The 25,714-nt window shown below is 45.4% G+C and overlaps 1 protein-coding gene across 1 annotated transcript in view; it reads left to right on the top strand.

Moving 5' to 3' along the window:
- Positions 1-25,714, top strand: part of CFAP65 (cilia and flagella associated protein 65) — a 30,736-nt gene that overhangs the window by 313 nt on the left and 4,709 nt on the right. Inside the window, 26 exon segments of the mRNA XM_059852880.1 lie at positions 46-200; positions 880-982; positions 2,420-2,586; positions 3,650-3,849; positions 4,519-4,664; positions 5,782-6,004; positions 6,322-6,587; positions 7,778-7,978; positions 8,351-8,707; positions 9,433-9,570; positions 10,429-10,674; positions 11,092-11,316; positions 11,556-11,708; positions 12,968-13,133; positions 13,692-13,820; positions 14,315-14,540; positions 15,467-15,595; positions 15,877-16,053; positions 16,752-16,818; positions 20,037-20,147; positions 20,926-21,117; positions 21,864-22,022; positions 23,352-23,489; positions 23,929-24,045; positions 24,647-24,784; positions 25,279-25,344. Of these exon segments, the coding sequence (XP_059708863.1) occupies positions 46-200; positions 880-982; positions 2,420-2,586; positions 3,650-3,849; positions 4,519-4,664; positions 5,782-6,004; positions 6,322-6,587; positions 7,778-7,978; positions 8,351-8,707; positions 9,433-9,570; positions 10,429-10,674; positions 11,092-11,316; positions 11,556-11,708; positions 12,968-13,133; positions 13,692-13,820; positions 14,315-14,540; positions 15,467-15,595; positions 15,877-16,053; positions 16,752-16,818; positions 20,037-20,147; positions 20,926-21,117; positions 21,864-22,022; positions 23,352-23,489; positions 23,929-24,045; positions 24,647-24,784; positions 25,279-25,344 (4,395 nt within the window).

Genomic DNA, 25,714 nt, shown 5'->3' with positions numbered 1-25,714 from the left:
TTGAGTGATTTCTCCTCCCTTCCTCCCAAGCTGCTACTCCCTAAGGTGTCTTCAAGAGAGGCAAAGAAGAAGAAAGTCATATTCTGGGGCATTGAGGTGCCTGAAACACTCAGTTGGCATGACTGGAAACTTGGAAAAGAGGTGATCAAACACCTGACCTTGAAAAATGTTCATGGGAAAGCCCAGAAGCTGAGTTACAGGTGTGTGGGAAGTTTGTTTGTCCTTTGTACTCCTTACACTCTCTCTGCATCCTTACTCCTGCTGTATCAGTCACATCTGCACCTTTTCTCAGATTCACCACCCCTCTCTCCCCTTGAGTGCTGTGCTGGAGACAATGGGTGCACCCTTATGTAGCAGGACAGAAACCTGCTAATTCAGAAACACAGGCCTTGTTCCTGGCAGAAGTCTTTTAATTGAAATGCCTTGTTTTAAATTCTGTTTTGCTGATACTTCTGTCTGTGAGGCATTTCCAGTCTAGTGAGATTTTAATTGTGGATGTATGCCAGCCAGTCACTCGTGTGACCTAAAACCATTGCTCCCAGAGTGCCTGTGGGTGCTGAGCCATTCCAGCAGTCCCTGTGACCCCCCCTGCTCTGAAACTCAAATGTGTCTGCCCTATATGGTGTGCTCATACCGCACGTCCTGAAAACATAAAACATTGTTCAAGGTAGGGGTAGGTGCTTTGAGCTGGGAATAGGTTTTCAGGACACCTGGGTTCTGTCCCTCTCTACTATTTTGCTGCCAGAGAACCCTTGGGGTCCAGTGTGTAAAGTGCTTCTAAATTGTGCGGTCTGGAGGTGTTGGTTATTTATTCTCTTTTCTGCTAACTTCAGCTGCCCACCCACAGACAAAATCTCTTGTTTTTATTTTGTTTTCTAGAGCTCCTTCCACGCCATTCTTCCTCACTGTTTTCCCGCAGCCGATTACTCTGAGCCCCGGGATGTCTGTAGCTCTGCCCATCGTTTTCCGGCCCAGTGAAAAGGTAAAGCAGCAAAATCACAACAACCCTCAGTGCTCAGGCTGCATTCTGGGGGACTGCAGTGGGCCTCTGCCTCTCTTGTCCTTCTTGATTTGTTTTCACTTGAATGCATGAGTCCTTGGGGAAATTCCAGCCTAGAAGGTGTGGGCAGAATGGCCTTTCTGATCTCTCCAGATTTTCATTACCTGAGGGAGCCCTAATCCCTGACTTCTCTGCAGAGTTTGCCAGTAGTTATGAGAGGAATCCTCACAAAAAGTATTATTCCCAGTTTTTCATGTACTACTTCTGCTTTTCAACTCAGTACGGTTAAGTGCTTAAACTGTCCACACCTGGTTTGATCCCAAGGAAACACGTCTGGGTGGTTTTAGTGCAGAACCGTGGGTTGAGGGGCTCACTTTCTGCCTTCCTACAGGAGATTCCAAAGCCTCTACATTCAAGGGCTACCAGTTTTCGACGGGATATGTAAGGGGCCGCCCTTCTTTTGGATGGAGGGTGTTTCTGTAAGCTTTATTTTAAACAGCAACGATTTTTTTAATCCAGACCCTTTTCTTATTTTTCGGGTTGTTTGTAGTGTCTGTCTTGGCTCTGAGTGTTGATCTCTGGCTCTTGTCGATAGCTGTGTGTCTTTGATGTGTTCCTCTGTCCTAGCCATAGAGCATGGTCACTGGACAGGTTCCCAGTACCCTGCTCTCTTAGTATCATGATTTTCTGATGACTGTTCAGTGTTCCCTTTATGAAATAAGCTGCTGGCCTTGTTCCATTTTCAGTGAATAGTTTGTCTGCAGCACATCAATCCCTAAAACAGGAGGCTGCCTTTCTTAGAGAGAGCAAAAACAGTGTGTGCTGCAGTGTCCAAGGTCTCTCCTTACCTGTATAAGTGTTACTCAGGAGGGTGACAAATGGGAAGCATAGAAAACACATATCTTTCAATTCCTTCTATCTTGGCTTGTTAGCAGATGTCCTGAGGCTATTTCTATACAGTGCTGTCAATGCTGCATCTTTAAGTTGTGTGTTATCTGCTTGGATCTCTAGCTGACAAAGCATTTAATTGAAGACTGATACTTCTGTGCTCATGGAGCTCAAAGAAAAGCTGCACATGCTTCAGTTCAGCTGAACTGGGATCTTGAAAATACTGAAAGAAATCCATCTGCATTGAAACAAACCGGGTGAAACCAATGTGGCCTTCAACTGCTCTTCATGGGAGTATTTGGGTGTTCCCTGACAGAGGAGTATGCCTGAGTACCTTCCACACTGCCTGCCTTTTCTGAGTGATTCGTATGCTCTCTGTCCTGCATAGAGGCCTCCAGTGGTGCCTCTGTTGCCAGCATTTTTTCCCCTGACACTTGCAGTGGTGAAAGTGACAGGTATTCATGGGCGGAGCTGCAGCACCTGCAAGGTGGAATCCATCTAACTGCTGTCTCCCTTTGCTTTTCTGTGCAGAGGGATTATGAAGACAACATCCTCTTTATGAAAGCTGAGGGTGAGTTCTCTGTTACCCTGCATGCTCTGCTTCCACGCTTCTGTCTGTCCATGCCGGCTGCTGTCCAGCTGCCTGTCTGTGCTACCCACAGTGCTACGGAGGCGGCGTTTCCTGTGCGCAATGTTGGGTGAGTGAGAGGTGGCTAAGCAGACACTCTTTCTGTTTTCTCAGGTATTTTGCCACTTTCTTGGACTCTTTAGTGAATGCAGCTCATTCCAGTGGTTATTAGTTCTGTTGGCTGCCTTAACAACAGGCAACTCTGCTTTCCCTGAGGTCTTGGCAGAAAAGGCAGCAGAATGGTAGTACAGGTCATTGTGGGCACATCTCAGCATCTCACATCTGTTTGTTGCCAGCATATGCTAAGAGCCATTCGTGCACAGGAACTAGGTGGGGACAAGCACAGAACATCCCACATTCACTGCAAAGGCCTGGGCTTCTGTTTAACGAAAAGCAACCTTTGAGATGAGCTACCAGCTGGAAACATTTTAGTCATGTAGGAGCAAGGATGCTCCCAGTTACCAAGGTTTGTCCTGTTTTAATGAGGAAGGACAGTAGAAAGGATTGCAGTGAAGTTCCCAGGCAAGGAGGAGGTGTACTTCCAATCAAGTGATTCCAGCCATTTCAAGTGTCTCAGTCTCCACTTGAAGAAATAATTTGCTACAAGTGATAGGCCCAGGATGTTGGAGGATAAGGATGGTAAGCAGCACACAGCTTAGATCAATAAAATAGTAAAAGCTGATGGCATATCATGTTCTTTGCAGAAATCAAACAAGTGAAGGGGGTTCTGGAAAATTGAATAAGGTGTTAGGGAAATGGCTCAATCCTCTTTTCTCACCTGAGCATATAACAGAGGAACAAACAGTCATTTAAATTAAATAGTTGCAAATTTAGATACAAGAAAAGCAAATATTTAATTGTGGAACTGATTTGCTTGCTATCATCTTATGGTCATTAATAAAGTTCTTAGCTGTAATAACTAAGATTCTTTAAAGTGTGAACAGAGCCGAGACTAGAGACAAATTTCTTCACAGCATCACATATTTGTCCAGCTGAATTTGGGATTCTTCCATTCAGCACTGGTTGCTTCACATCCTAACTGAATAACCTATTGGGAAAGGCCCATCCTATGCATGATTGCACAGGCAACAAATGATCCATTGATCTGCCTAAAATGTATCTCTATTTCCTAGTGATCTCACTAGCATCTTTTCCTGGGAGACATCAAGTCCTTTCTTCATGAATCCTGAGTGTGGCACACTCAACCCAGGTGCTAAGTGCTTGGTCAAGGTGATCTTCAAGCCCGAGGTGGCTGGGGTGCATTATGCATCAGCAACGTGCTGGTTTGGAGGTGAAGTGAAACAAAAAAGGACAATCATGCTAAAAGCCCTGGGTGAGTCTTCCTTGCATTTAACACTCAAAGAAATGTGTATTAACCCTAACTCTAGAATAGCATTCCACAGGGATACATGGAGGGGCTGCACTCTGAGGCTCTGCCACACTTGGCTCAACCCAGTGATGAGCAAGTGAAGATCACAGTTTGAAAGTGGCCTGTGGAACTCTCTAGTGTACTTTTGCCAGTTGGGAAGTGTTATCTGAAGAGACAGAGGGTCCAATATGCCCTGTGGTATGCTTTGGCCAAAACAGCATTCCTAAGGCCTGTTTGAGTTGACAGAGGGGAAGTGAGAGGAATTCACTGGAAAAAGCCTCCACAAACTCCTGGCTTTGTCTGCACTCAGTGTCTCCTGTTTGTCCCTGCTAGACAGAGAAGCAGAGGGAAATTTCTAAAGCTTTCTGGATGCAAGCTAAAATAAGCAATGATTTCATTAGCAAGTCCATGCCTGAAGTGACTTGTATGGCCACTGACAAACAAAAAATGTGATTGTGAGTTAAGTAAATTAAGGCTAGAAGGGAGTTTGTTTGGTTCAAAGCAGGGCCAACTTTGATCAAACTTCAGAGTTATCTGAGGTTCTTCAGACCTTGTCCAGTTGAGTGTTGAATATTCAAGAGTAGAAAGGTTCCACCTGTCTTTCCTAATCCAGTATACTGTTCTCTTTAACAGCCAAATACCCCTGCCTGTGTGTGAGTGTGACAGGAAAGAAGTCTGAAGGTGTACAGCCTGAAAAGTTTCAGGATGTCCTGTGTTTTGGATCAGTACCAGTGGGGACAGCTGTGGAGAAGTCTGTGGAAATCTTCAACATGTCTGTGGTATGGGGAGAGGGAGATTGACGTCTTGTGAGAAGCTGGCAAGCTGACACATTTCCCTGGGATATGTGGTCTTGTCTCCCTTAATGCTGCAAAAATAACTTAAGTGTGAATGTGAATGAAGCAGAGGTGATGAGCCTTCCTCTACCAGCCATGCCATTCACCCTTGCCTCCCAGCTACATTGCTAGCAACTTAGCCCTTCGCAGTGTGGTATTGCAGTTTCCCCCTTCTTCCCTTCTGTGCTTGGTCCAGATCACCATGTCCTTTGCACCCTGCAGCTCTCCTGCCCACCCTGGACAAGTCCATCAATCCTGTGTGGCAATTGTGTCAGTCTCAAATTGGTGTGTGTGTGTGTGTGTGTGTGTGTGTGTCCCAGGCAACTGGTGGATCTTCCACTGCCCCCTGGGGAATGCAGCCCAGTGAATTGTTCAAAAAGTCAAATGGATTTGAGCACCTTGTTACCTGTGCCAGCTCAGCCCTTCCCAGCCTCTTAAGTGATGGATGTACTCAGAGACTGCTGACATAGATGACAGCAGTGCTGACTCCTCCACAGGCCCTGCAGCTTGGGAGTGGAAAAGACACACTCATTTTTGTACTGTTATTATTCACACTGCAGGGGTGCTCAGCATTGCCAGGCAAGGATCAGGACAGTTTTTTAAAGGGTCTTGAGTAAGGTGTCAGAGCACCAGCTTTGTTTTTTTGGGAAAAGAAGACCCATAAACAAGGTGGAACTGTGGATAGAGGGAAATAAGTTACCTGCCTGCATGTTCCCCTGGTCACACCAGTCATTTATGCTATTTTGGCCCCTAGGGACACCTTGAGCCATCTTTCCACCTACCAGGAGGGGCACTCCAACCCCTGAGATCACTGGGAGTTTTGCTGCAGCTTGCTGATTTCTGAGCATGTTGAGGGAGTTTGAGTTGCTTGAGTTGCCACTCGTTCTCCATCAGAACAAAATGACAGAGGTTTGCTGCACAGTGGTTCCATGGTGGCCTTGGTGTTCTTGGTGGTGTTCAGCACTGCTGAAAACTGCAGTTCTTACCTGATTAGTGTCCTTCATTCAGAGCCATCCTGGCTCATGTTGGCTCCTTTGTTAACCTGTTTCTTTTCTACTTGTAGGTTGATGCACCATGTACAATAGAACGAGCAGAAGACCCTCTGCTTTGTGGTTATGTTTTCTCCTGTAATGTGTCCAGTGATGTTGTCCCTGCCAAAGGGAAGCTGGTCTTGTGCGTACGGTTTCAGCCCGAAGTAGTAGGAGAGCACAGTACTGACTATTTCACTATCACATCTGCTGGATGCCACTTGAAGACTGTTCTGAAAGTGGTTGGCTCATGTAAAGGTACCAAAGCCTTTCTCATTTCTTGCTGTCAGCTTCTCTGGAGGGAAGAGGTTAGTGCTTGGGGAAGGACTTGAAGTTATCATAGCCTGAAGTCACAGACTAAACTCCTGCTGAGATCTGGCTGTCCCTGGTGCACGGTTTGGGCTTTATACTTGCTTGACTGTTTTAAGTGAATGTCTAACTGTTTGCTAGGACCAGTAGGTTTGCTCAAGAGTTTAATCTGTTTGGGAATATCAGTTAAGTGCGGCAGTGTCTTGTGACATGTTGGAAGAAACAGCTATGACAGGTCCAGGATCTTATCTTGCATGTTGTGCTAGGTCCTTCCGTGTCCCTGCTCCAGCATTCTGTGGACTTTGACTGGATCAATCTTGGAGAAAGCTTGATGCGGACACTGAAAATCAGCAACATGTCGGATGTCCCAGCCTATTATCAGTTTGATATCGATTGCAAGGGGAGCGTCTTCTCCTTGGATCGCCCCTGTGGAGTCTTGGAGGGCACAACAACACTAACACTGAAGGTGACCTTCCGACCTACTCACCCCATGAACTACCACCGCAGAGTCACGTGCCTTGTCCACCACCAGGTATGGGAGGCAAAGGGTAGTTTCATTGCTGTGGTACTTTAGAGGCACCTTCAGTGTAATCCAACAGCACTGGCCTGTCTGAGCAGTCCCTGCAAATCTCTTCCCACTGCATTTTCATTGTTAGCTATCATATAATTGTTAAGATTGGAAAAGACCTCTAAGATCATTGAGTCCAACCATTAACCCAGCACTGCCAAGTACACCGCTAACCATGTCCCCAAATGCCACATCTGCATGTCTTTTAAATACCTCCAGGGATCATGATTCAACTACATCCCTGGGCAGCCCGGGGTGACAACCATTTTGGTGAACAAATTTTTCCCATTATCCAATCTAACCACTGCCCAAACACTACCTGAGGTCATTTCCTCTTGTCCTATCACTTCTTACCTGGGAGATGAGAACAGCCCCTACCGAGGTACACCCTCCTTTCAGGTAGTTGTAGAGAGCAATAAAATTCCCCTGAGCCTTTTTTTTCCCCTCTGCCATTCCTCACAAGACTTGTGCTCCAGACCCCACACCAGCTTCATTGCCCTTCTCTGGACACACTTCAGCTCCTCAATGTTGTTTGTACTGAGGGGAGCAAAACTGAACATAGTAGTCGAGACACAGTCTCACAACTGCTGAGTACAGGAGGACAATCACTGCCCTGGTCCTGCTTGCCGCACTGTTTTTGATACAAGCCAGGATGCCCTTGACCTTCTTGGCCATCCAGGCACACACTGGCTCATGTTCAGCGGTTGTCAGCCATCACCCATGGGTGCTTTTCTGATGAACAGATTTCCAACCACTCTGCCCCAAACTTGTAATGCTGCCTGGGGTTTTTGTGACCCAAGTGCAGGGCCTGGACTCTTGTTAAGCAGAATCCCCATGGTGCAGGTTCCTATCAGCAATAGGATGTGGACAGTCAGTAATGCCTGCGGATAGGGTGAGGTGCATCCCCTGTGGCTCTTGTTTAGATCTCTCTCCTAACTTTAGCTGCATGGCTGTGCACTGAGTGCCTTCAATATTAACTCCAGTTTTAAGAAAGTTCTTGTCTCACATTGAGACATAAAGTAAATGGCAGCCTAAAACTGCAGATGCTAAGCCTGTCCCAGCATGGTTTTGGAAGTGAGATATTGGTATGGTGAAACTCTCAAAGCAATCACGTGACAGTTTATTTCCTATTATCCTGTCTTGTGTTTTCTCAGGAACCCCTGTATGTGGACTTTTTTGGTACCTGCCATTCAGACACAGCTAAGCCACCCACCCTTCAGAAAAGACACCTCTCCTGGTACCGAACCAACATGGTGAGGGGACTGACCTTCTACCCCCCTGATATCCTGAGTGAAATGCTGAAGAATGGGAAGTTGCAGATGGATGAAGAGGGAGCCCTCATGCTGCCCCCTGAGGTATGAGTTGGGTATATATATATGCTGGGTTATCTGTTGTGCAGAAGACATATCTAGAAGGGCTTGCAAGTGCCAGACTGATTTCTTTCTGCTGTTGATGTTCCCAGTACACACCAACACTCTTTGTTAGCTGGCTTTTACCCTAGCTCAGCTTCTTTCTGGCTTTAACTCAATCATGGGGCCATTTTTTGCTTCCTCTTTAGTTTCAGGGCTTACAAACAGAATCCTCCTTGAAGGCTAGACTTTGAGCTGTCCTAGGAACTCTTGCTGAAGTGCATCTTGCATGCCCTCTTGCTCATGAAGGCAATCAGCACCTGGTGTCTCCCACAGGCACACTTTCCCTACTCACACTGAGATATTTCCATCCCGTAGATTTCTGAGGACCAGCCGCCCAAGGAATACTTTGAACCCAATGCCATGGCTGAATATTTCTACGATGGTGTAAGCAGCGACCTGGACTTGTTTCCTGCTCATGTTAGTGTCAGCCCCAGGGAGTATGATTTTGGATGCTGCATGCCACCATACAAATCTCTTTCTCTCTGTGTGACCAACCACACCAAAGGAAATATCATTGTTACGTGGACTCCAAACCAAGGCAGTGCCTTCCATGTGCGCCCTGAAATCTGTGACATGCCACCACTGAAGTCTTCAACCTTCCATGTCTTTTGCAGGCCCACTCAGGTCAACAGTCTTTATGCAGCAGAGCTGGAAGGTTTTGCTGTTTATAAGGTTAGTAGGAGTTACTAAGACTAGAGATGACCTAGCAAGCAACTTTTTGCAGAATGAAGTATTTCAGGGGAGTTAAAATTCTGTTTAAACCCTTTAAAACTAGCACCTCTATTAACTCTTTTGGCCACTGCTTTGATACACCGTTAGGTTAAAGTTTCTCTTTCACCTGTGTCCTGGCAGAGAAATGACAGAACAAGTCACAGCTCACGCATGTGCACAGGTAGACCTGCTCTTACTCCTAAGAAACATGAAGCATGGTACACCTCACTGAAGGAGGAATTACTGTGAATTACTGCACTATTAGTGTAGACGTGAGCCTGCACAAGAATGGTTATTGTGGCCTGGGTGATAGGCAAAAGCTTGGTCTTCGTGTCTGGCCCTCCACAAGTAAAGCTCCTGAGGGCACTGTCTCTCTTCTCCCAAGTGACATGGGATTCATGTTACACAAGTCTGCAGTTACAGGAGATTTAGCACCCAGAAATGTCCTGGTAAGTGAAACTTAGCATTTGCCAGTCTCTCCCTCCTTGTTTCTCATCTGGCACTGGTCAGTTCTTCTTCCCTGAAAATGCCAATTCCTTAGCCCCAGGCGTGTCATTGAACAAGCAGCTGCTTGAGGTAGTATGTGCACTTGGTCTCTTCCAACTCGGATTAATCTGTGATTCTGTGAAGGCACCTTGCCACACTCCCTTCCTGCACACACTGTGTTGTCTCTTGTGTGTCTGCAGGTGATGAGACACTACAACAACATTGAGAACGATGCCACCATCTGTCCGTCATGGTGCCTGACTGTGAGGCTGAGAGCACACACATATGAAGCAAAACTGGAGCACATCATTCCACAGTACCTCCTGGATGTCCCCAAAGTGTGTAACTGATTGACCTTTGGATCTTTGCAGAGACACTCAGTGTTCTGAATTCTTTACTTTGTCTCCCATTGCACTGAGATGTGTCTTTGGTGGTTTCTGATGGTGTGGAGCCTCCTGCTGTGGTACAATAGTATGCTGTTTCTCCTGCATTAGCTTCCCCACCTCCACCATGTCAGCTGTACTAACCATCTCATTAGTTCTGAGAGAAAAGCTGTTGGGATCACCTTCTTTTCTGTTTAGGTGGACATAGGCACTAACAAGGGGAGCTCAGGAGCCTCAAAAACTTCATGCACTTGGGCAAACAGAATCCTCACGAAAGAGAAGTGGTTGTAAGATAGAGGGGAAGGTTCTCTCTCTCTCTTCCTGCTGTTTCTGTAGCACAGTAAGGTATTTTTCCTATGAGGTTAAGGTAGATCTGATCCTAAGACATAATAATAGTCTTGAGAGCCTCTTATGAAATCTCTTCAGCTAATCTAGGCCATGCAGCCTTTATTTGATTTGCATGAAGTGGAGCAAATTCTAGCCTGCTGGAATTCTTCATCCAGGATGTCACTGTCCATGCAGAAACTGCAGGCACCAGCAAGCAGCTTGCTTACTGGATGGGCATAAAGCATGGCATGTTGGAAAATAGGTTCACCAGTCCCATGAGCCCATGAGGGCCACTATGGCAAGGGAAAAGACCATCATTTGTATACCCTTAGGTGGTTTAGTTTCTTTCCTTGAAAAGAAGCAGTTAGAAAGTTCTCCATAGACTCAGGATAGTGCTTATTGGAACCTGGAATTTAACATAGTGAAAACAGTTTCTTTAAGCTAGTTTTTAAACCCAGTGAAAGCAGCCCTTTTTGTCTCCACCAGACTTTTCCTCCTGTGGTTTGTGACACTGATACCTACTGCAGCATGCTGTTGTCCAACACGAGCACCTCTTTGATAACCTTCAGTGTGGACCAAACTGCCTGTCCCTCTGTTTTGGTCAAGCCCAGCTTAGGACACATCATTCCAGGAGGACACCAGATTTTCCTTCTCTCCACTCACCCAGTTAAGACAGTCTTGCAGAAGCATGTCCTGCCTTTGGAGCTGAACTCTTATCCTGCTTACACCAAGGTAAGGAGAGGGAAGTGGAAGATGGTGAGCAAAGTTTTGTTCCCTTGTAGTCTTCCCTTTTCACAGTGACTTACACTGGGAAGCTTATTACATCTAATGGTTAGTTTAGATTTTTCTCTTTGGAAATAGGAATGAAAGAATATTTTCAAAATTTAATATGGAGTCAACATTGCAGAAAAAGGCCTTTGTGGTGCCAAACATCCTGTACCCCTTGTTCCTTGCATTTTCATCTCTTGGAATACACTGTATAATGCTAAGGGCCTGACTTGATAGCACAGCCTAAAGCCCTTCCCCTCATTTTAAAGATTCAGATTTTTCTTGCTTCTCTCTCAGAAGGAGCAACATCTTTGTAAGGTTCCTCCAGAGGTAGCTGAGACTTCTAGCTAATGTCTGTTACTTTTTCTCTTAATTCCACAGGAGATTGTTCTCCAGAGTTGTGGGCAGTCCCTTCTTTTGCTCTTAGAAGGTGATGGAATTCTATACTTCAAGCCTCTCCAAATAGGGACCTCCTCTACACGAATGTACACCATTAAAAACTGCACAAGGCTACCCATGGTTTTCACATGGAGGATCCGTCAGTCAGACAGAAAGATCCTGTCTGTCAGCCCCACTGCAGGGATCCTCCAGCCCTATGAAGCCATGGTAAGTTCAAATTCTACCAAAGTTGTAGTTTGCTCTCTACAACACAACCTCAGCCTGGCTTTGAATATCTGGATATTCATTCCCAGTGTGAATCTTTGACGCAGATGGAGGTGGTGGGTCTGTAGAGAACTAGGTTAGCTACAGTGGAGGAAGGGACTGTGCATTAAATGCAATTGTTGTGTTTGGGTTTATCTCTGGACTGGAGCTCCTTTGGGCACTCTTCTCTCTTGTGATTGCAGGCTCAGGCATGGACTTTTACTCCTGACATGGAAAGCAAGTATGTGCTGCGAGCTGTGGTGTTTGTGAAGTGGAAAAGCCCAGAGCCCGTGTCTCCCAAAGATGTCCATTATGTCTTACGGGTCATTGGAGAAGGGGCACTGGGCACTATCAGGGTAAGGAACAGGGGCCCACTGAGTACTAGTAGGGGGGACCAGGGTGGGATTATGGTCTTGGGCTTTCCCTTTTTCCACAATCTGTACTGGAAGCAGTCAATAAGGATTCACAGCAAAATTCCCAGACATTGTTTTCAGTGTAAATGACAGTACTCATTCTAGTGGCCTAATGGCAACATGTTGTAAATGTCCTGCCAGTTCACATACAACCTTAAAAAATCCTCTGGGAATTCTCTGTTTCAGACTAAACCAAGCAAGCCATTTGGCTCCTTGGGAGTCATGGTTCTCTCCTCTCATTCTGTCTGTTCTCCTTCTCCATTTGTTTTGCTGTTAGTCTGATTTCTAAGTGTACTGGACCTTTTAAAGTGGTATAGCCAGTACACCTCCATGTGGCTTTCCTCCTGTTATCTGCAGGTCTGTGCAGCCACTTTCATTTTTAGTCAGGTTTCTTAACGAACCAGAGGTAAATAAAATAATACTTTGAAAGTCATTGCCCAATGTCAATCATGTTGATTGATGGGTGATAATGTCTTCGAGGTATGTTGTCATCATAGATTGTATGTGAGTGCACAACTAGCCAAAAGAGAGGGACACTGCACCAAAAAAGCAGTCACAAAAGGGCCAGCAAAAATCTCTCAGCCTTGACCCAAGTGCAGCTGGCCAGCTAGTGTTCTCACAGCCCTGAATATGCTACATCCTACCCAGCAAACAGCCTAAAAAACAGTAGGAGAAAGCATTTGGAGGAGGGATTGAGTCCCTCACAGACCTGTTCCACATTTTATTGTGCTCCAACTACTTGAAAGGAGTTTGTAGCAAAGTGGGTGTTGGTCTCTTCTCCTGAGTAATAAGCAATAAGGCAAGAGTAAATTACTTAAAATTTCACCAGGGGAAGTTTAGATTGGATGCATGGAAAAATTTCTTCAGGAAAGGGGTTGTCACTCATTGGAATGGGCTGCCCAATGAAGTGGTTGAGTCATCATTCTTGGAAGTATTTAAAAGACGTACATGTGGTACTCACAGACATGGTTTAGTGGTGGCATTGACAGTGTCAATGGTTGGACTCAGTGATCTTAGAGATCTTTTCTAACCTTAACAATTCCATCTCCCAGGGCATGCCAGGTCCTGCACAAAGCAGGGAGTCCTTTGCATTGCACTGTATGTGCCATGTGCCAAGGGATCAGCATGTGGTGAGATAAGTGGTGGCTACATTCAACCTTGACATGTTAAAGTGACCTCAGCATGGTGGGTTTGTATTCCAGGCACAAAAAGACTATCTGGACCTTGGAAATGTTCTAGTTGGTGATCAAAAAAGCTACAGCATTGCACTGCTAAATGATGGGATCTGTACTCTGAATTACATCCTCAGTGTGGAACAACTCTTCACAGGGCCCCATGACCCTGAGGAGGTCCGCAACGATCAACTGGGTACTGTAAAGGAATTAACATGGCACAGGACCTTAGTTTTCCCCTCTTTTCCCCAAAATCAATCTAGAATTAACTTGGAGGTTGGACTGCTTGCTGGTTGGCTTGCACTGATTCTCTCAAACCTTAAGTTGTCTGCCCCTTTGTCTAGGACGTGGCTTTTCTGTCTTGCTGGAAAAAGCATAATCCAGAGTCTGACAATTGAAGTTAGACCAATCTGGACCTTGAAATAAGATACAATTTCTCAGCAAAGGAGGAAGTTAAGTAAAGGACCTTACCAGAAGAAATGTTGGAGCTCAGCTCTTAGCTGCCTTTTTAGAGGACCTCCAATTGGGAAATTCCCTGCTCTTTGCAGGCCAGAGGCAATCTGGGTACTCCCAATGAGCTGCCTACAGTTGTAGTCTGGGAATCCAAAGTTCAGCACTTGAAGCTAATCCTAACTATTAGGCAAGAGGTGGCAGTGGCTAGAGTGCAGGTAGACTTAGGGATCTGTGTGCCACAATATGTGTGGTGTAAGAGACAGTAATGCCAAGAGCTCATACCACCTCTTGTATCTTACAGCTCTAGAGCTGGAACACTCCAGAGGAACAATTCCCGCAAGATCAAAAGCTTTTGTCCGAATAAAAGTAAGGCTAGCCCGTCGGCTGCATTACACCTGGAAAATCAGATATGATATTTGCACACCCAGAGGTGAGATGGATGTTTTGGGGTATTCAGAGATGGGGGACAGTGTTCGTAAAAGAAGAGACTAGCAAGACAAGGAGTTTTCAGCTTGGAAGGTGAAAAATATAATGTCATATGAATGAAAGGGGAACACAAGATATAAGTAACTGTTTATGATTTTTCAGTGTGAAAACAAGGGGCACTTCATAAAATGTTTAGACTGTAGGTTTAAATAAAAAAAAGTTTTTCTCACATAGTGCAAAACTAAATTGTGTAAATGCACTGTTGAAAAGGATCACATTCATAGTCTTTTGGTGATGTCTAAATGCAGAAGTCAAGGTACAAATAGAAGTCAGTGGTTTAGGGGTTTTGAGAAGCTGCCAAACGAAAGACTATGTGCAATTCCCATTCTTTCGTTGTTCTTGGTAGGGCCTCTTTCCTCTTTGCTGCAGTCAAAATTACCTAGGCAGCAGCCCCTTAATGGTACATAACTACTTTTTGGTGTTTCTTTCTCTCCCAAGCCACAGATCTTGTAAGTGCAAAAGAGAAGGAGGAGTTCCTCTGCCGCGTTGAAGCAACAGGCGTCTACCCAATTTTGCGCATCACAGATGCTTGTACAACGGGGACTGCCAGCGGTAAAAGCAAGATGCACATCTGGAAGCTCTTCTCCTTGGACACACTGAATGAATTCTTGGAGCGAGACCCAACTCCTGGCGAGCTCACCTACAAAGTCCCCATAAGGCACAGGTGAGATAAGGAAATGGCTCAGTGGATCTTTGAGTCCCTTGCATGAGCCAGACAGAGATGCTGTGGCTTATTGGTATGTTTTGTAGCTCCTTGCTGTGTGGCACTCTGTTTTTCCATCCTAACTGCTGCAGGCAGTTGCTCACTTCCACTTCTCTGCTTAAGCTCCCTTGAAAGGAGCCACAGAAACAGAGAATAATTTAATTGCAATAGACCTCCAAAGTTTCTGATGTAGCCCCTTGCTTAAAGTAGGGACATATAGATCAGGTTGCCCAGGACCTTATTCAGCTCAATGCTCAATATCTCTGAGAATGGAGAAATCACACCTTGTCTGAGCTCCTGTTTAACCATTTCTGTGGTGAAAACCCTTTCCCTAGTATCTCATCAGAATATCTTGTATTGCAACTTGTGCAGTTGCCATCCCTGAACCATTGCTTTGTAAGGCTGAACAAATCCAGGTCCTTTTGTCCATCTTTGTAATCATAGAGTGGTTTGGATTGGAAGGGACCTTAAAGATCATCTAATTCCAACCCTTCTGCCATGGGCAGCGATACCTTCCACTAGTCCAAGTTACTCAGAGCCCCATCCAGCTTGGCCAATGTGCTACAGCTCTCAGCCATTTTAGTGGCCCTCCATTGGGCCTGCTCCAGTATGTCAGTGACTTCCTTATACTGAGGAGCTAAAGAGAGACTTCAGGCTAAGCAGGACTCTCTTTGTCACTCACTTTCATTAGACACACATAAAAGATTTTGAAAAGAAAATCAGGTCTTCCTTATGCCCAGTGTCCTTTCCCTCAAAAGAGTCAAGAACATAAGGTCAGACAAGAATTATGAGGAAGACAGCCAGTGTGGAATGACCTTTCCCCTGTCATGCTCTGAGGACCCTTCCTCCTGTTTCAGTTTAATATCTTGTTTCTCTCTTGTGACCAGCACATGCTTGATCCCTCCAGTGTATACCCCTCTCCTGCTGGATTTTGACTTTGGGTCTGCCCCGGTAGGCTCACAGCCTACCACTGTGATGCTTCTGCTGGAGAACAAGGGTGTGGTACCTGTGGACTGGTAAGCAGTGCTCACTGGAGCTCAGCCTTCTTTTGGGGGGTCTGGAAGTGCTCAAAGGGATATGAGAAATTAGCAGATTAATGGGGTGGGTTTTGTAGGTACAGCTGCAGCTGAGATCTGTGGATGAGTCTAGATGGGAAAGCAATCAGGGAGATCCAGATCAGACCTGATGAAATGTGATGCGGCCACCAGGTGGGCTAAGCCCATTTGGATTGAATGTGTGACCATAGCCCTGGGGAAGTTGCATATCCTTGTTGCTGACCAGCTGACTGGTTCCCCAGGGCCTTCTTGTTTCCTTCTGATCAGAAGATGGACATAGAGCGCTGGGCAGAAGATGTTGACTTTACCCCCCAGGAGCTGCACCAGATGAGAATTCAGGATAACCAGCTCTTCAGTGTTTCCCCAAAGTCAGGAACACTTCTTCCAGGGCAGGAGAAATCTGTCCAGCTCTCACACAGGTGATGACAAGCACCTGTTCTTCGGAGCTTCATGCTGTGTGCCAGAACAATATGTGCCTTCAGTCCCCTGAGTTTCCATGCCAGATTTTCTTTCCTCATCATATGTTCCTCAGCAGAGGCTGGGCAAGTAAAAAGTTCCTGAACATGTCCAGTTTCTGGACCCCACAGAGCTGGTCTTCCTCAGGAGAATGTTTTAATGTCCTTTAACACTGCAGAGCAAAAGGCATTTAGTGTGACATGCTGGGGACACTGGTCTGACTTGACCTGACACTGACAGTTAAGAAGATGAACAAGATGCTGCACTTCCTGCACTTTTGATTATGTAATGATATTCTTTTTTTTTTTTTTTTTTTTTCTTTGTCATCAGCTAGAGCTGCTAGCTCTTGTGTGCCTGTAGAAGGTATGAAGAAAGCTGAATGCTTCTCCTCTCAAAGCAGACCATATCTGAGAAGTTCTGGCATTTTGTTGGCCTAAAAACTTGGGTCCCTAAATAGGTGTATGACTAAAATCGATATTGTATCACTCATTCCCACCCAAACACCACTGGGTTCCCCCCCACCTCCCCGTGGCCCTTACGCAGCAGTGACTCTTTAGCTGGGAAGTGAATTGTCTCTAATGTTCTGTATGACTCTGACTCTATTATCCTGGGCACAAGGTTGATTTCTACTGTTTTCCTCTCTCTCCTCTTTCACTGCTAGACATGATTTCATTGGCAATGATCGTCTCCCTGTCCTGCTGAAGATTTCCTATGGCCATGAGATTCTGGTAAGATAGCAGGTGTCCCTTCCTTCCATTTGCTGAACAACACCAGGTAAGAACTGAATTAATAGGTGTTTTCCCCAGAATCTGCATAGTGTACAGGGGGCTGTGGCCTTCCCCTGGAATTTACACTAGCCAGGCAGTAAGAGAGGGCCAAGCAGAGACATAAAAACAATGTCCTGACAAACTTGTGGTTCCAACACAGAGTGATGTGGGCAGTGCACTGGCAGAATGGCCCTTGGATGTTGCATCTGCTGGATTCTTCATCAAGAGGACTATAATTTATTTATTTATTTATTAACCTTTGTATTTTATTAATGGTCTTAGTGCAGAATTGCTTCTCCCTTCAAGACAACTCCAAGTCCAAAACAGCCTTCCCAGGTTTTACAGTCCCAGCATGTTTTCCACACTCTGATGTAACTTATGGTCAGGATTCCTGTGCATGCCTCCCCTCATTTCATCTGACTCACTGTGAGTTGTTCTATGCAGTTCTTGGAGTTCAGATCTGCAGCCCATCCTGCTTCTCTCCTATGCAGATTTCCTGAATCTCTCCATCTCATCAACCCTCTATACTCTACACCCCACCCTGGAATGTGCTTTTCTCCAAATATGCCACCATCACCTTCTGTGATAGTAGTTTGGGAATGCACAGGGTGGCAGAGCATCCTCCAGTTCTGGGGTTACAGGGTCAGCTCCTTCCGCAAGCCCAGAAGATAGTCCCTGGGTTCCTGGTTGGCTGCAGCGTTTGTCCACCCACTTATTTCTCCTACCAATGATAGAGGAGATTGTTACTCATTCTTCCTGCTTGGCTGCTTTCTAAAGCATCCCAGAGCTGATATGTGGTGTGTTTTCCCTGAGCATCTCCTCAGGCTTGGAACTAATTTCTCTCTCTCCCCCTCTCTCAAACTGTCAGTTAGAGTCAAAGTCACCTTGTGCTCTGCCGGGCACCACTCATGCCCGGCTGAGCCTTCCTGTCTGTCTCTGAAGTTTCCTATGAGACCATTGTGTTCACATATCTCTTTTATTTTTCTTTTCTTTCAGGATTGTTGTCAGCTGAAAAATCCAACCCTTTGACCAAGCTGTTCAAACAGTGGCTTAACTGTGCCTTCCCTCAAAGCTCTTGGACAGGCTCCCTGTGCTCTGCCTGCCTGGCACAATCCTGAGAGTGACTGTGAGCCTTTTACCAGTTGTCCAGTGAGAGAAGAGGCTTTGGAGCACCAGAAGCCTATAGGGCATACATCCTCTCTTGCCATAAATCCAGTGGCTTTGGTGGCTACCAGAGGCCACCACCCTCTGTCATGCTGCCCTTGCAGAAAGGGCTAGAAAAGCCTGGGATACCCTGGGGATGAAAAGAAAGATCCCTTGGTGCCTTTGAGCTCTGGCAATAGGAGCTGTAGAAGCCAGTCCAGAGACAAGGAGCAGTGCAGGTGGTTGCAGCCTGCAGAGATGTAGTGCCACTACTGAACTGCTGATATCAGAGAGTAGCAATGGGAGATACTTCTTCTGCAAGGAGGGCAGCTGAGGGACTGAACACAGTGTGCCTGCTTTCCTTGCAGTCATGGTATGAAGTGCACAGAGTTTCCAGCTTCTGGGGCAGAAACTGCCCTAAATATGCTCACATTCCAGGGCTGAGCAAATCCTCAGCTGTGATTCTGATGAAATATACAAAGCATATGTTAACCTTAAGCATATATTAACCTTAAGCAAATGCTGTAGTGTCACCCCAAAAGTTTCGCTTTGGAATTTTCCAAAACAATAAACAGAGGAGGAGCCCATTGGGCTGGGGTATTGCTTGGTTACTCTGTCAAATTCCAAATTATTTGGCTTCAGAGCTGTGTGGTTAGCCATCTGCATGCCAATGCCTGTTTTTCCTTTGGGTTTAAAATCACTTCTGTGATGACTTTACCTGCATGGATAGATTTTGACCTCCTGCTTCTCTTCTGTTTCCCCAACAGAGCCTCCTGCTTCTCTATTTCCCCAACTTAATTTTCAGGAGAAGATTCTTCTCTGTTATTCCTTCCCCATTCAGTGGCCAACTTTTAGTCCTCTGATGATTTATAGGTACTCTGGAGAACCCAAACTGATTTCCCATTGGCAATTTCTTCTGGCAGCAGGAGGAGACATCTGTAGGACTTGTGTATTTCCAATTCCTTCTGCAGCAGGGAAACAAGGCCTCCCACTGCCTAATGCTTTCACAGATTGTCCTTTGCCTCTTCACCTGTAATACTGCTTGTTCTCAGAGCTCTGAGATTGTTTGGCCAGGCAGAATTTGCAGCCCCCAGCAGTTTTAGGAGAAAAAGCCCAGCCAGCTGCATGTGTTGCAGGCTGAGGTAGGTTGGTTCACAGAACTCCCTGGAGAGAAGGGCTGGATCCCAAGGAGAATCCCTGAGCACATAGGTTTTATAAACTGCAAGTGTTTGCGCTTCACTTCATAGCTGCCAGTTTGGTAGTGTGAGATGTTATCACCTGCAGCATGTGTTCTCCAGGCAGCTCTCCTCCCTGGGGAATCTGGCATCCCCTGTCATCCCTCTTATGATCTTAAGTCTTTACTGTGGGATGAAGTCTATGCAGAAAACAGTGCATCTTCATCCTGATTGTGGTTTTCTCAAAATGCAGGAGCCTGTGTGAATGCAAAATGCTTTCTGTGAAACAGCTCTGTAAATCTCTCCACTTTGCTTGGAGTGCCTGGTGGCTGCTTTGCCAACAGGATACTGTTGATTATCACTTGGTCACTTAAAGTTCAGCTGGAATCTTCTTGCTTTTGGATTTGCTTCTAGCTTTTGACTGCTAGACACATTTTTGGAGCACTCTAGAGGACATGCAGATGATCCTTTCCAAGAGGAAGCCATTACTTACCTAAATCCTATCTTTCCAAAGTATTTGGCTGTGACAGCTGCACACTCTCCTATGTACAGTCCAGACACTTTCATTCATGGAGAATTTCCACCATACACTTAGTACAGAGAAGCACTGATGCTGATGCCTAGCATAGCAGAGAGAAAAGTACAGTCTTTCAGATACAAGAAGAGAACCTTTCAGAGAAAATCTGGAGTAGGTTCTCCATCTCCTTGATTTTTGTCTTAGGACCCGCTATCCTGGTATTACCAATTAAAGTTTGTATCTGTGTGGCCTTCCATTTGCAAAGTACTTCAGAGTCCTTGTGCAGATGCTGGTGATGGGACCAAGGCCCTGTGAGGAAGTGACTGCATTTCTTTCCACTGTAGCTGACCTTCAGCGGTGTGACGGTGGAACACGACCAGCGCTACGTTCATTTTGCATCCACTAAGCATGTGTTTGCACCCATTGCTGTTGGACGCTCCCATCCCCCCACACAGGTGAGCATCTTGGAACCAAAGCCAGCAGCAAGTGTAGGGAAGGAGCTACTACTGCTGTGCCCCAAGGACAGGCAGTGTCTGAGGCAATTCTCAGAAAGTGGAATGGCCTCCATAGTGAAGCATCACAGGAGAACTCTGAGGATAGTTCTAGGCAGAGTTTGGAAATAGCTGCTGGGAAAGTACTTCTCACCATCTGCAGTTTGACAAGATTTGGTGTTCACTCTGAAATCAGAATGCTTATGAGGCGTGTTGGGCTGTTCACTTATTCTCTTGCATTGTATCTGAGTGAAAACTTGCCTAGCTGCTCCAAGTACTCTGGAAATAAACCCTAATTAGTTTTTTAGTAAATTAATTTTACTTCCTTAAACACTTACTCAGCAAAAAAGGAGCTTTGATTATGTTCTGCCTAGTTTACTGGGGAAATGAGCAAGTCTGAATTGAATTAAGAGCACTTTAATACAAGTGTTTTTGCATTTTACATAATCCGCTTTACAATAATCCCTTTAGCTAATCTGTATTAATTTTCCCCTAGTGTGAATTGACAGGACACCATTTGGAGAGGCACTTTGGTTATCAATGTACAAGTGTGGTGATAAACCTTCAGCACAGCTGCCTATCAGAGCCTTGGTGTTAAATCTTGACACTATGAGGTCTTCTCATTTTTAGGAGATAAGCTGATTAATTAAATATTAATGCTCATTGGCATCCCCTGGGGAAGTGTTAACTAGTTTAACTTGTACCTGGTATAAAAAGCACTGCTCTTTCTGACTCACTTCAGATTTATAAACTCTACAATGGTGGCTCCATGCCTGTGACATTTGAGGTTCAGCTGGACAACATTTTGAAGATACAGGAGAAGAATTTTCAGCATCCTGTGTTTGTCTGCCTAACTCCTAGAGGAGAAATCCCCCCTGGTGAATCAGGGCACATTGGGTGGATCTTCTCACCACTGGAAGCTAAAACATACAAGGTAAGATCCTCCTCATGACTGAAAGAAACAGATTCTGTTGTTGACTTAAAATTCTTTAGGTTTCTTACCGGTGGTTGTAATGTAATGCTACAGCTGAATTGAGCTCTATGCCTCCAAGAAGCAGAGTCGTGGGAGCAAATTAGTGTCTGGTCTGGTCTGGAAATTGAGCAGATAAATTTGTCTCATAAGTTTTTTCTTCCCAAAAAGAGATATCTTCCACAACCAGAGTCATCCCAGTATTTATTTTTCAAGTAGCAAACAGTAACTGGGGATATCAGTAATATCTGTTCAGATTTGTGGCTCATTGTTGGCCTCCAAAAATTCCCACCAAAGAGACTGAAGTCAGTGTCTTCTATCATTGCAGTTTGCTGCTGCAAACTTCTGAAAAGAGCCTTCCTAAAGACCTCTGTCCTGGGCTGCAGCAGGCAGGCAAGGCCAGAGCTCTAGCACTACTTGTTGCTTCAGTCTGTGGTGAATGCATGGATAAATGAATAAATTTAACTTTAAAACTCCAAGCTTTGCTCCAAGATGTAGTCTCTGTCCATCTCATCTGGCTAATTGACTACTTAACCAGGTTTCCTGGGCTAGCAGGAAAGGCCAAGGCCTGAAAGAGCAAAAGAGACTGGATTTGTCTTTATTCATGCATGGGGTGTATTTAGACCAGTCCATTAGTAAGTATGCTAGCTTATTGCACATATCTCCCAAATATGACTCTGGACTTAAAACTTTTATCTTGTCCGGGGCAGGTTGATGTTCTCATCCAGATCCTGGAGGGTGACTCGACCCAGATTACTTTCCAGGGAGTAGGCTACAATCCAAATATTGTAGAAGAGGCTGCCACATCCAGACAATTTTTTTCTGCTGCAGTCCTTCCAGGTTCTGCCAGGCTAACTGTGTCTGGGCAGGTAAGTCCAAGTGTGGGATATGAGCAATATGATCAGTCCAGAAATGTGTGAGAGACTGAAATATACAAGTGGCCCCATCTTGCAGTAGTCTGTGTTGCAGGAGAGTTCATTTGCCATGAGACAGAGCAAGACATTTCCCTTCCAGCAGGTGATCTAGAACTTAACTCATGGATGCTGAAAGGTGTCTTCTTTCCAGCTTATCACTTCCATAGCCATTAGAACAAAAAAGGGTTTGGGTTTGTTAAAGTAATTTTTTCTTAGAAGTTACCTCCCATCACAGCTGCCTTTTTTCTGTGCAGCTACAACACCTTCTTGTTTCCTAAATAATTCTCAAAAAGACCATTACATTCCTGCTGTGCTCTGTCAGGGCTTGGCTGCCACCATTTCCCAGCCAAACTCAGGTGATTCATAACCTGAATGCTGACTGCAGGATGGTCACCTATTCAGGCACATGCAGAGGAATGCACTTGTTTGACCTGCTGCTGGCTCAGCAGGAGCTTGTCTGGCCTGGCTGGAGCTGGCCTGCCAGCCTGGACAATCTGTTGTTAAATTCACCCACAGATCCAAGCACAGTGAATGAGCATTACACAGCAGCAGCAGAGGCTTTCTCCTGGCAGGTAAAGGATTCAACCTGTGTGACATTAGCATGCCTTCCTTGGAGCCAGCCACAGCTCCCTGTGCTCTTTTGCTTCCAGCAGGGCAATTATATTCCTGAGAACAAGAGAAGATGACTGAAAACTGCCTCAGTCTGACAATGAAGATGGCATTCTGCAAGGCTCTATTATCTGAAATCAAGTTTCTTTCTCTAATGATAACTGTACCTAATTAGAGATTGCATTGTGCCTGGAGAATGGGACAAACTAGTAGCATACTAGTAGCAAGGTGTATTAGGGATCGATTTCCTAAAATTCACAGTCAGATTGATGGGGACTTTGCATAAGTACACACCTCATGTTTCTCAGCTGAAGTAGGAAAAAGCCTGGACTGCAAATACTGTAGAGAGAATTGGGATGTTACTGGTCCTCTGTGCTCCTGAGATCCTCTCCTGTCCAGCACCAGTGTTATGTCTTATTCGTTGCTCACTCAGTCCCACTGCAATCCAGCTGGCCTTCTGATGTAATGTCACTGTAACCAGAGCAAAACTGAGAGAATTGTTACACTCTCTCAAGTTGCTAGGGTAAAGATACCTGGTTAATATTATCTGTGAATTGCTGGACTTAGAGATGAGTATGACTTAGAGATGACTGTATGACTCCCCTTCCTCAGTGGGAGGTTAGGTCTCATCTTCTTTCCCTGCTGTTCCTTCTGATTTCTCCTCGCTTCCTGCAGGCAGCCACCTTGTCCCATAACAGGATTTGCCTTGGAAATATCCCAGACTGCACCAAAGCTGGTAGACTTGTCTTTCTCAACAATATCTCGAAGAGCAAGGCAGCGGTGTTTACCTGGCAGATAAACGCTAAAGAAATGGTGAGTCCTCTTTGATCTACAGCCTTCCTGCCCATCTCGGTTGTGCCATGAAAGGACCTTACAGCTCCATTTTCAACAAGACACTCAGTTCTAGGGAACTGGCTTTCTACTGGGTGATGAAAGGAAAAGTGGAGGCAGGGGTTAGGACAGATGGAACAAGAGAAAGTCAGAAGGGAAATCCAAAGACTTTGGTGAGGTTATATGAAGCTGGAATTACAAAATGCAATAACAAACCTCAGGACTCTGTCCGCTAACAAAGGCTGTGTTTGTTCTTAGAATATATCAACTGCATCTCTCTCCTGCCACATACCTCTGAGGAGAGGTGTGCTCCCTGAGAAGAGAAAGCACACAGGAAGGTCCCAGGACAGTGAAATAGCTCCTCTGGGTTTTTTTCTTTTTTTTATTTAATTTTTTTCTCCGCCTCCTGCCCTTCGCCCAGGTGTTGGAGATTGATCCTAATTCAGGGGTTGTACAGCCTGGAGAGAGTATCCCTTGCTTCATCACACTGCAACCTACAAGGCATCCCTACTTCTGCAGAATAAATCTGGTGTGTGAGGTGAGACCCAAGAGGTACCTGTGTATTACCATGATCTGGGCATGTTGTTGTGGTTCCCAAATGACTGACCCCAGCAGTCAGCTGCCTGCTGCTTCCAGCTGAAAGAATCCTTCTCACACACTTCTCTCACACACTTCTCACTCCTGAAGACACCTAGCTTCATCCTTCCTGATGATTTAAGCATCTTTCTGTCTGTGTGGCTCACTAGATGAAGTGTAATTGTGCAATGTATGGATTTGTGAGGGGAGCCCAGCTGCTAGTAGTGATGGTTTGAATGGGAATGGCTTCCAGTGGATGCCAAAGACTTGATATCTCTAAAAAAAACAAGTCCTGCTGCTTTAATCTTATTGGGGGCACAGACCAACAGTAGTGTCCCCCTCAACACTTTCCAGGTTTTCTTTGGCAAGAGAGTGTATCTTCTCTGTCTGAGACTTGAAATGCCACTGTTTTTTCCTCTTCCTGCCACTGGAATACATGGAAAGCAAGTGGGTTTTTTCCTGGGACCTCCTGAAGGGGAGAAACAGGCATGGACCTGAGCCATGGACTGTTATTTGCAACTCTTATCTAGCCCTGCTCCCTTCAGTTATGGTTTGTTTCCTAGGTGTACATCCAGGAGTCCCTGGTTCAGTATGAGAGGGACCTGCGTGAGTGGGAAAAGGAGAAGGAACGGCAGGCTGTGGAGTTCACCATCACAGAGAAGGACCTTGAGACTAAGAAGAAGCTAACATCTCCTTCAGTGGTAAGTGCTCTCAAAACCTTCTACCAGCTTATCCTGGCTTAAGAAACAGCAGCCAGTGTTGACAAGAAACACTTTTTAGGGAAACCTAGGCAGTGGTTAAGAGGACATGAGACTCTGATCTGTTGAAGACCTCAAAGCTGATCTGTGGTCAGAGGAAAATGAGATCTTGTTTTCTAGCCAAGAATCATCTTACAAACTCTGAAATTTCTCGTGACCATCTGAAATTTGGAACTGCATGAGAAGCCTTTGGAAAAACAAAGCCAGCGGCTCTGGAAACCAATGTTTGGATTTTTAACCATGAATAATCACTGGAGAGAAATGTGTAGCTAGCAGTAAGAATGTGGTCTGAGTGAAGAATGGAGGATGAGATCATTGACTCTCAGCTGGCACAAAGTTTAAAAAAAATCATAAGGTTTTGTTCTTCTCTATATCTTCCCCACGTGGTAATTCTTCTTCTTTTTTTTTTTAATTTATTATTTTATTTTATTTTTCAGAGGTTTTCAGATTCTGCTGAAACAGAAAATCTTTCAAAATCCTCAGCTGTGATCAGGAAATACAAGGTAAGTCAAGCCTGTCTCATTCATGGTAGAATCAAACTGACTGCTTTAGAAAAGAGGCAAATGCTGGATATCACAGTGTGGGAGTCTGGACAGAGAGCACAGCAGGATTTGTAGCTTCAAGGCTTTGGGAGACAGACTGTTTGGAGGAGGCAGAAGAATCACACTGTCTGGCTGTGTTCTCTGGCCAGTAACTTTCCAGCTGAGGTGAATGGGAACTGCAATTGGCATCAAACATGCGCCCATGACTGGAGAAAGGGAGAAAGGTTTCAAATAAGCAGAAAAAAATGCACACAGACAGGGAAATTGGTATCTGTACTGGTTTCATTTTGGGGCCACACTGGAATGTGTGCCACAGCAGAAAGCAGCAGGA

This window comes from Haemorhous mexicanus, chromosome 8 (genome assembly GCF_027477595.1).
Source record: "Haemorhous mexicanus isolate bHaeMex1 chromosome 8, bHaeMex1.pri, whole genome shotgun sequence".
NCBI classification, from domain to species: domain Eukaryota; kingdom Metazoa; phylum Chordata; class Aves; order Passeriformes; family Fringillidae; genus Haemorhous; species Haemorhous mexicanus.
This window is presented reverse-complemented; position numbering and strand designations above follow the sequence as displayed.